A 12,458-nucleotide genomic window follows, 5' to 3' on the forward strand; every position below is an offset into this window, starting at 1 on the left:
ATAAAATACGACTATGACTTACCCAACACAAGAAGTCGTTTGGTGACAAAGTCTGGATCGTCCAATTCATGATCCTCTGGTATATGATGCTTGGCAAACTTGGCTAACTCTATCATTTCTGGTATAATCTCCTGTTTATCATATGCATTGCATAGGTTAACCAGAGTCGTGACTACACCGTACGTACATGCTGGTTTACCTGCCAACACAAATTAAGAAAGTCCTATCATGGACAAATGAACTAAAGGAACACAATATTAATATAACTTGGCTAACTCTATCATTTCTGGTACAATCTCCTGTTTATCATATGCATTGCATAGGTTAACCAGAGTCGTGACTACACCGTACGTACATGCTGGTTTACCTGCCAACACAAATGGATGAAATGAGAACATGGACAAATGAACTAAAGGAACACAATATTAATATAACTTGGCTAACTCTATCATTTCTGGTACAATCTCCTGTTTATCATATGCATTGCATAGGTTAACCAGAGTCGTGACTACACCGTACGTACATGCTGGTTTACCTGCCAACACAAATGGATGAAATGAGAACATGGACAAATGAACTAAAGGAACACAATATTAATATAACTTGGCTAACTCTATCATTTCTGGTACAATCTCCTGTTTATCATATGCATTGCATAGGTTAACCAGAGTCGTGACTACACCGTACGTACATGCTGGTTTACCTGCCAACACAAATGGATGAAATGAGAACATGGACAAATGAACTAAAGGAACACAATATTAATATAACTTGGCTAACTCTATCATTTCTGGTACAATCTCCTGTTTATCATATGCATTGCATAGGTTAACCAGAGTCGTGACTACACCGTACGTACATGCTGGTTTACCTGCCAACACAAATGGATGAAATGAGAACATGGACAAATGAACTAAAGGAACACAATATTAATATAACTTGGCTAACTCTATCATTTCTGGTACAATCTCCTGTTTATCATATGCATTGCATAGGTTAACCAGAGTCGTGACTACACCGTACGTACATGCTGGTTTACCTGCCAACACAAATGGATGAAATGAGAACATGGACAAATGAACTAAAGGAACACAATATTAATATAACTTGGCTAACTCTATCATTTCTGGTACAATCTCCTGTTTATCATATGCATTGCATAGGTTAACCAGAGTCGTGACTACACCGTACGTACATGCTGGTTTACCTGCCAACACAAATGGATGAAATGAGAACATGGACAAATGAACTAAAGGAACACAATATTAATATAACTTGGCTAACTCTATCATTTCTGGTACAATCTCCTGTTTATCATATGCATTGCATAGGTTAACCAGAGTCGTGACTACACCGTACGTACATGCTGGTTTACCTGCCAACACAAATGGATGAAATGAGAACATGGACAAATGAACTAAAGGAACACAATATTAATATAACTTGGCTAACTCTATCATTTCTGGTACAATCTCCTGTTTATCATATGCATTGCATAGGTTAACCAGAGTCGTGACTACACCGTACGTACATGCTGGTTTACCTGCCAACACAAATGGATGAAATGAGAACATGGACAAATGAACTAAAGGAACACAATATTAATATAACTTGGCTAACTCTATCATTTCTGGTACAATCTCCTGTTTATCATATGCATTGCATAGGTTAACCAGAGTCGTGACTACACCGTACGTACATGCTGGTTTACCTGCCAACACAAATGGATGAAATGAGAACATGGACAAATGAACTAAAGGAACACAATATTAATATAACTTGGCTAACTCTATCATTTCTGGTACAATCTCCTGTTTATCATATGCATTGCATAGGTTAACCAGAGTCGTGACTACACCGTACGTACATGCTGGTTTACCTGCCAACACAAATGGATGAAATGAGAACATGGACAAATGAACTAAAGGAACACAATATTAATATAACTTGGCTAACTCTATCATTTCTGGTACAATCTCCTGTTTATCATATGCATTGCATAGGTTAACCAGAGTCGTGACTACACCGTACGTACATGCTGGTTTACCTGCCAACACAAATGGATGAAATGAGAACATGGACAAATGAACTAAAGGAACACAATATTAATATAACTTGGCTAACTCTATCATTTCTGGTACAATCTCCTGTTTATCATATGCATTGCATAGGTTAACCAGAGTCGTGACTACACCGTACGTACATGCTGGTTTACCTGCCAACACAAATGGATGAAATGAGAACATGGACAAATGAACTAAAGGAACACAATATTAATATAACTTGGCTAACTCTATCATTTCTGGTACAATCTCCTGTTTATCATATGCATTGCATAGGTTAACCAGAGTCGTGACTACACCGTACGTACATGCTGGTTTACCTGCCAACACAAATGGATGAAATGAGAACATGGACAAATGAACTAAAGGAACACAATATTAATATAACTTGGCTAACTCTATCATTTCTGGTACAATCTCCTGTTTATCATATGCATTGCATAGGTTAACCAGAGTCGTGACTACACCGTACGTACATGCTGGTTTACCTGCCAACACAAATGGATGAAATGAGAACATGGACAAATGAACTAAAGGAACACAATATTAATATAACTTGGCTAACTCTATCATTTCTGGTACAATCTCCTGTTTATCATATGCATTGCATAGGTTAACCAGAGTCGTGACTACACCGTACGTACATGCTGGTTTACCTGCCAACACAAATGGATGAAATGAGAACATGGACAAATGAACTAAAGGAACACAATATTAATATAACTTGGCTAACTCTATCATTTCTGGTACAATCTCCTGTTTATCATATGCATTGCATAGGTTAACCAGAGTCGTGACTACACCGTACGTACATGCTGGTTTACCTGCCAACACAAATGGATGAAATGAGAACATGGACAAATGAACTAAAGGAACACAATATTAATATAACTTGGCTAACTCTATCATTTCTGGTACAATCTCCTGTTTATCATATGCATTGCATAGGTTAACCAGAGTCGTGACTACACCGTACGTACATGCTGGTTTACCTGCCAACACAAATGGATGAAATGAGAACATGGACAAATGAACTAAAGGAACACAATATTAATATAACTTGGCTAACTCTATCATTTCTGGTACAATCTCCTGTTTATCATATGCATTGCATAGGTTAACCAGAGTCGTGACTACACCGTACGTACATGCTGGTTTACCTGCCAACACAAATGGATGAAATGAGAACATGGACAAATGAACTAAAGGAACACAATATTAATATAACTTGGCTAACTCTATCATTTCTGGTACAATCTCCTGTTTATCATATGCATTGCATAGGTTAACCAGAGTCGTGACTACACCGTACGTACATGCTGGTTTACCTGCCAACACAAATGGATGAAATGAGAACATGGACAAATGAACTAAAGGAACACAATATTAATATAACTTGGCTAACTCTATCATTTCTGGTACAATCTCCTGTTTATCATATGCATTGCATAGGTTAACCAGAGTCGTGACTACACCGTACGTACATGCTGGTTTACCTGCCAACACAAATGGATGAAATGAGAACATGGACAAATGAACTAAAGGAACACAATATTAATATAACTTGGCTAACTCTATCATTTCTGGTACAATCTCCTGTTTATCATATGCATTGCATAGGTTAACCAGAGTCGTGACTACACCGTACGTACATGCTGGTTTACCTGCCAACACAAATGGATGAAATGAGAACATGGACAAATGAACTAAAGGAACACAATATTAATATAACTTGGCTAACTCTATCATTTCTGGTACAATCTCCTGTTTATCATATGCATTGCATAGGTTAACCAGAGTCGTGACTACACCGTACGTACATGCTGGTTTACCTGCCAACACAAATGGATGAAATGAGAACATGGACAAATGAACTAAAGGAACACAATATTAATATAACTTGGCTAACTCTATCATTTCTGGTACAATCTCCTGTTTATCATATGCATTGCATAGGTTAACCAGAGTCGTGACTACACCGTACGTACATGCTGGTTTACCTGCCAACACAAATGGATGAAATGAGAACATGGACAAATGAACTAAAGGAACACAATATTAATATAACTTGGCTAACTCTATCATTTCTGGTACAATCTCCTGTTTATCATATGCATTGCATAGGTTAACCAGAGTCGTGACTACACCGTACGTACATGCTGGTTTACCTGCCAACACAAATGGATGAAATGAGAACATGGACAAATGAACTAAAGGAACACAATATTAATATAACTTGGCTAACTCTATCATTTCTGGTACAATCTCCTGTTTATCATATGCATTGCATAGGTTAACCAGAGTCGTGACTACACCGTACGTACATGCTGGTTTACCTGCCAACACAAATGGATGAAATGAGAACATGGACAAATGAACTAAAGGAACACAATATTAATATAACTTGGCTAACTCTATCATTTCTGGTACAATCTCCTGTTTATCATATGCATTGCATAGGTTAACCAGAGTCGTGACTACACCGTACGTACATGCTGGTTTACCTGCCAACACAAATGGATGAAATGAGAACATGGACAAATGAACTAAAGGAACACAATATTAATATAACTTGGCTAACTCTATCATTTCTGGTACAATCTCCTGTTTATCATATGCATTGCATAGGTTAACCAGAGTCGTGACTACACCGTACGTACATGCTGGTTTACCTGCCAACACAAATGGATGAAATGAGAACATGGACAAATGAACTAAAGGAACACAATATTAATATAACTTGGCTAACTCTATCATTTCTGGTACAATCTCCTGTTTATCATATGCATTGCATAGGTTAACCAGAGTCGTGACTACACCGTACGTACATGCTGGTTTACCTGCCAACACAAATGGATGAAATGAGAACATGGACAAATGAACTAAAGGAACACAATATTAATATAACTTGGCTAACTCTATCATTTCTGGTACAATCTCCTGTTTATCATATGCATTGCATAGGTTAACCAGAGTCGTGACTACACCGTACGTACATGCTGGTTTACCTGCCAACACAAATGGATGAAATGAGAACATGGACAAATGAACTAAAGGAACACAATATTAATATAACTTGGCTAACTCTATCATTTCTGGTACAATCTCCTGTTTATCATATGCATTGCATAGGTTAACCAGAGTCGTGACTACACCGTACGTACATGCTGGTTTACCTGCCAACACAAATGGATGAAATGAGAACATGGACAAATGAACTAAAGGAACACAATATTAATATAACTTGGCTAACTCTATCATTTCTGGTACAATCTCCTGTTTATCATATGCATTGCATAGGTTAACCAGAGTCGTGACTACACCGTACGTACATGCTGGTTTACCTGCCAACACAAATGGATGAAATGAGAACATGGACAAATGAACTAAAGGAACACAATATTAATATAACTTGGCTAACTCTATCATTTCTGGTACAATCTCCTGTTTATCATATGCATTGCATAGGTTAACCAGAGTCGTGACTACACCGTACGTACATGCTGGTTTACCTGCCAACACAAATGGATGAAATGAGAACATGGACAAATGAACTAAAGGAACACAATATTAATATAACTTGGCTAACTCTATCATTTCTGGTACAATCTCCTGTTTATCATATGCATTGCATAGGTTAACCAGAGTCGTGACTACACCGTACGTACATGCTGGTTTACCTGCCAACACAAATGGATGAAATGAGAACATGGACAAATGAACTAAAGGAACACAATATTAATATAACTTGGCTAACTCTATCATTTCTGGTACAATCTCCTGTTTATCATATGCATTGCATAGGTTAACCAGAGTCGTGACTACACCGTACGTACATGCTGGTTTACCTGCCAACACAAATGGATGAAATGAGAACATGGACAAATGAACTAAAGGAACACAATATTAATATAACTTGGCTAACTCTATCATTTCTGGTACAATCTCCTGTTTATCATATGCATTGCATAGGTTAACCAGAGTCGTGACTACACCGTACGTACATGCTGGTTTACCTGCCAACACAAATGGATGAAATGAGAACATGGACAAATGAACTAAAGGAACACAATATTAATATAACTTGGCTAACTCTATCATTTCTGGTACAATCTCCTGTTTATCATATGCATTGCATAGGTTAACCAGAGTCGTGACTACACCGTACGTACATGCTGGTTTACCTGCCAACACAAATGGATGAAATGAGAACATGGACAAATGAACTAAAGGAACACAATATTAATATAACTTGGCTAACTCTATCATTTCTGGTACAATCTCCTGTTTATCATATGCATTGCATAGGTTAACCAGAGTCGTGACTACACCGTACGTACATGCTGGTTTACCTGCCAACACAAATGGATGAAATGAGAACATGGACAAATGAACTAAAGGAACACAATATTAATATAACTTGGCTAACTCTATCATTTCTGGTACAATCTCCTGTTTATCATATGCATTGCATAGGTTAACCAGAGTCGTGACTACACCGTACGTACATGCTGGTTTACCTGCCAACACAAATGGATGAAATGAGAACATGGACAAATGAACTAAAGGAACACAATATTAATATAACTTGGCTAACTCTATCATTTCTGGTACAATCTCCTGTTTATCATATGCATTGCATAGGTTAACCAGAGTCGTGACTACACCGTACGTACATGCTGGTTTACCTGCCAACACAAATGGATGAAATGAGAACATGGACAAATGAACTAAAGGAACACAATATTAATATAACTTGGCTAACTCTATCATTTCTGGTACAATCTCCTGTTTATCATATGCATTGCATAGGTTAACCAGAGTCGTGACTACACCGTACGTACATGCTGGTTTACCTGCCAACACAAATGGATGAAATGAGAACATGGACAAATGAACTAAAGGAACACAATATTAATATAACTTGGCTAACTCTATCATTTCTGGTACAATCTCCTGTTTATCATATGCATTGCATAGGTTAACCAGAGTCGTGACTACACCGTACGTACATGCTGGTTTACCTGCCAACACAAATGGATGAAATGAGAACATGGACAAATGAACTAAAGGAACACAATATTAATATAACTTGGCTAACTCTATCATTTCTGGTACAATCTCCTGTTTATCATATGCATTGCATAGGTTAACCAGAGTCGTGACTACACCGTACGTACATGCTGGTTTACCTGCCAACACAAATGGATGAAATGAGAACATGGACAAATGAACTAAAGGAACACAATATTAATATAACTTGGCTAACTCTATCATTTCTGGTACAATCTCCTGTTTATCATATGCATTGCATAGGTTAACCAGAGTCGTGACTACACCGTACGTACATGCTGGTTTACCTGCCAACACAAATGGATGAAATGAGAACATGGACAAATGAACTAAAGGAACACAATATTAATATAACTTGGCTAACTCTATCATTTCTGGTACAATCTCCTGTTTATCATATGCATTGCATAGGTTAACCAGAGTCGTGACTACACCGTACGTACATGCTGGTTTACCTGCCAACACAAATGGATGAAATGAGAACATGGACAAATGAACTAAAGGAACACAATATTAATATAACTTGGCTAACTCTATCATTTCTGGTACAATCTCCTGTTTATCATATGCATTGCATAGGTTAACCAGAGTCGTGACTACACCGTACGTACATGCTGGTTTACCTGCCAACACAAATGGATGAAATGAGAACATGGACAAATGAACTAAAGGAACACAATATTAATATAACTTGGCTAACTCTATCATTTCTGGTACAATCTCCTGTTTATCATATGCATTGCATAGGTTAACCAGAGTCGTGACTACACCGTACGTACATGCTGGTTTACCTGCCAACACAAATGGATGAAATGAGAACATGGACAAATGAACTAAAGGAACACAATATTAATATAACTTGGCTAACTCTATCATTTCTGGTACAATCTCCTGTTTATCATATGCATTGCATAGGTTAACCAGAGTCGTGACTACACCGTACGTACATGCTGGTTTACCTGCCAACACAAATGGATGAAATGAGAACATGGACAAATGAACTAAAGGAACACAATATTAATATAACTTGGCTAACTCTATCATTTCTGGTACAATCTCCTGTTTATCATATGCATTGCATAGGTTAACCAGAGTCGTGACTACACCGTACGTACATGCTGGTTTACCTGCCAACACAAATGGATGAAATGAGAACATGGACAAATGAACTAAAGGAACACAATATTAATATAACTTGGCTAACTCTATCATTTCTGGTACAATCTCCTGTTTATCATATGCATTGCATAGGTTAACCAGAGTCGTGACTACACCGTACGTACATGCTGGTTTACCTGCCAACACAAATGGATGAAATGAGAACATGGACAAATGAACTAAAGGAACACAATATTAATATAACTTGGCTAACTCTATCATTTCTGGTACAATCTCCTGTTTATCATATGCATTGCATAGGTTAACCAGAGTCGTGACTACACCGTACGTACATGCTGGTTTACCTGCCAACACAAATGGATGAAATGAGAACATGGACAAATGAACTAAAGGAACACAATATTAATATAACTTGGCTAACTCTATCATTTCTGGTACAATCTCCTGTTTATCATATGCATTGCATAGGTTAACCAGAGTCGTGACTACACCGTACGTACATGCTGGTTTACCTGCCAACACAAATGGATGAAATGAGAACATGGACAAATGAACTAAAGGAACACAATATTAATATAACTTGGCTAACTCTATCATTTCTGGTACAATCTCCTGTTTATCATATGCATTGCATAGGTTAACCAGAGTCGTGACTACACCGTACGTACATGCTGGTTTACCTGCCAACACAAATGGATGAAATGAGAACATGGACAAATGAACTAAAGGAACACAATATTAATATAACTTGGCTAACTCTATCATTTCTGGTACAATCTCCTGTTTATCATATGCATTGCATAGGTTAACCAGAGTCGTGACTACACCGTACGTACATGCTGGTTTACCTGCCAACACAAATGGATGAAATGAGAACATGGACAAATGAACTAAAGGAACACAATATTAATATAACTTGGCTAACTCTATCATTTCTGGTACAATCTCCTGTTTATCATATGCATTGCATAGGTTAACCAGAGTCGTGACTACACCGTACGTACATGCTGGTTTACCTGCCAACACAAATGGATGAAATGAGAACATGGACAAATGAACTAAAGGAACACAATATTAATATAACTTGGCTAACTCTATCATTTCTGGTACAATCTCCTGTTTATCATATGCATTGCATAGGTTAACCAGAGTCGTGACTACACCGTACGTACATGCTGGTTTACCTGCCAACACAAATGGATGAAATGAGAACATGGACAAATGAACTAAAGGAACACAATATTAATATAACTTGGCTAACTCTATCATTTCTGGTACAATCTCCTGTTTATCATATGCATTGCATAGGTTAACCAGAGTCGTGACTACACCGTACGTACATGCTGGTTTACCTGCCAACACAAATGGATGAAATGAGAACATGGACAAATGAACTAAAGGAACACAATATTAATATAACTTGGCTAACTCTATCATTTCTGGTACAATCTCCTGTTTATCATATGCATTGCATAGGTTAACCAGAGTCGTGACTACACCGTACGTACACATGCTTCTGCTAGCTTCCGGGTGGAGCCATCCGCGAACGGACGAATAGATGCGTCCGACCCTGAGAAAAAGAATAGATATAAATAAGGCGTCCGACCCTGAGAGAAAGAATAGCAATAAGGCGTCCGAGCCTGGGAAAAAGAATGGAAATAAATAAGTATACTGTTTGGCTGAACACCTCCACAAAATAAGATGTATTTGACGTGCTCTTGCCGCTGACGAATTTCAGTTTATTAGTTTTTTTTTTTTACTCACCAGAGCTAGCCACATCTACTAGGGCAGCCAGGGCCGGCTTATCCTCAATCAGGGCCTCCTTTACCTCTGCATCTAGCGTCAAGTAGGCCAGGCCTTCTGCTGCCCAACGCCGGATATCCGGATCCCGGGCCGGATTCACCAGGAACCGGCGACATGCTTCTGCTAGCTTCCGGGTGGAGCCATCCGCGAACGGACGAATAGATGCGTCCGACCCTGAGAAAAAGAATAGATATAAATAAGGCGTCCGACCCTGGGAGAAAGAATAGCAATAAGGCGTCCGACCCTGAGAGAAAGAAAAGCAATAAGGCGTCCGAGCCTGGCAAAAAGAATGGAAATAAATAAGTATACTGTTTGGCTGAACACCACCACAAAATCAATATTAAAGACTCTCCTAACTGCCCTCTCTGCTCCTTACTCCTATGAATCAGACCCATCTAAATTCCTGTCCAGCCCTGGAAGCCAGCAATGATATCGTGGAAGAGTATTGAGATCCGCGTAGGAAAATGGCCTAATGGTCAATATTCCAGACATTTGTAAACAGTAACAACTAAAAACATTGTTACCAGGTTAGGTAACATCGAGGGTTCGATTCCCGAGGGGAGCGAATTTTATCCTAAGGAGATACAGTTTGTTCTCGGAACGGCTAGCTGTCTCTTATCCACCAGTCGCTATGCGCATTTATATTACATAGGTACTCATTTTCCTCACGAGGCTGAGTGGGCCCCGCAACAGCCAGTCACGGAATTAATCATTTGCATGATACAATTTTTTTTGACCCTGACGGGAATCGAACCCGGGTCTCCCGCGTGCAAGGTGAGCGCAGTGACCACTACACCATGGGAGCTGTAAATGGGAAATATGAAGGACATACTGCGGGATAGGTATGCTACGACACAGACCACATTAGTTCTAATGTAGAAACAAATATGGAATACAGTAAAATGTTTCTTGAGATAGAAACACACTACTATCACGTCACATCACATCACATCACGTCACGTCACGTCGAGTCACGTGAAGTCTTGGGGAGTCAGAAAGATGTTTAATTTTTCCCATAATATTGTAGATAATTTCGTTCAGGACAGCCACACTACTACCATGAATCTCGTCACGTGAGCTCACGTGACGTGATGGTAGTGTGTTTCTACTTTTACTTACCTCCCATGCTGCCAAGTTTACACAATCCCACCAGGGCTCGAACCCGGATATTCTCATTCTTACTCATGTACAGACGCTTTAGAATATCAACACCTTGCTTGATAATGGACGTAATCTGAAATGATACGACAAAGTGAAAGTTGAAATAAACTGCATAATAATAATAAACTCTTGAGTGGAAGGCAACCACTAGGCGAGGTTAACGCCTTAGGCGTTCTCTACCACCTAACCCTTAGAGCTCCATTATTATGTGGCCAAATTCTCAAATAAATGAGGATAAAATTCCATACCTCGGCTGGGATCGAACCCACGCCCTCCTGATTACCAGGCGAGCGTCTTGACCACTACGCCACCGAGGCAGGGCCTAAATTGTGTATTCATAATGATGGTATATATGCAGGCGTGTGACCACAAGTGATACAGTAGACTAAGTGAGGCACGTGGACAATGGCGCTAGACAGGTTTGTTACGCTGTGACTTATGATCAGCATAAAGCCAAGTTCCAATCTTCACCAAACACAAAAGTTTTCTGAGGCGCGCGTAAGGAACGATAAGTAGGCGGTATTGTGTGCTGGAAGAATTTGCGACCGAGGTTGGCAAGCAGTAACCAGCAGTGAGTGCTTGATTAATTCTACTTGTGTCTGTCTCAGCTTCTGCTTTGTACTTAACTAGGTATGTAGGTTTTGGTTTTTTATTAGTTTATAATAATATCGGCCAGTGGCGTACCACATAGTTGTCACTGATACCAATAAATTAAACGAGATACTCTACGAAAACTCCATGAAGAGTTCTCTTTGCAATGCTCCTCATTAGAGCAAGGGTAGTGAACTTCTTTATCTATCACAGGAAGGAAAATTCCCCTGAGCAATTTATTATGATATGTTTTGTTGTTTACTGTTTTTTTTTTTTTTTTTTTTTTTTTTTTTTTTTTTTTTTTTTTTTTTCTTCCTAGTCTCAAATAAATTCATAATTCATTTTCTGAATTACTGTGTGACGGAAAGTTTATTAATTATTTTTTAATGCATTTTAATTTTAATACAACATTTTGAAACAGAAAAAAAAGGATTGCATGAGAAGAAAGAAAGCAATTATCCAAACAAAATGTTTTGTGTCGTCTTCGGTCCTAAATCATGATTTTCTATAGTCTTGAATATTCTATGTCAATTTGTTCTAAGAACTCTAAGCTCCAAGATAATAATGAATATGGTGACAAGAATCAGTTTCACTCAAACTTTACAACCAAAGATGAAAGGAATCATTAAATTTTAACCCAACCGAAAT

General features: G+C 38.4%; 1 protein-coding gene across 1 annotated transcript in view; it reads right to left on the minus strand.

The window, feature by feature from the left end:
• Nucleotides 1-11: 11 nt before the first annotated feature.
• Nucleotides 12-12,458, minus strand: part of LOC113472666 (protein unc-45 homolog B-like) — a gene marked incomplete at its 5' end in the record, with an annotated part of 20,149 nt that continues 7,702 nt past the window's right edge. Inside the window, one exon of the mRNA XM_026832470.1 lies at nt 12-161. Within this exon, the coding sequence (XP_026688271.1) occupies nt 12-161 (150 nt within the window). The remainder of the gene's footprint in view (nt 162-12,458) is intronic.

The sequence above is a fragment of the Diaphorina citri genome, unplaced genomic scaffold (assembly GCF_000475195.1).
Source record: "Diaphorina citri unplaced genomic scaffold, Diaci psyllid genome assembly version 1.1 scaffold7087, whole genome shotgun sequence".
Classification (NCBI taxonomy): Eukaryota; Metazoa; Arthropoda; class Insecta; order Hemiptera; family Psyllidae; genus Diaphorina; species Diaphorina citri.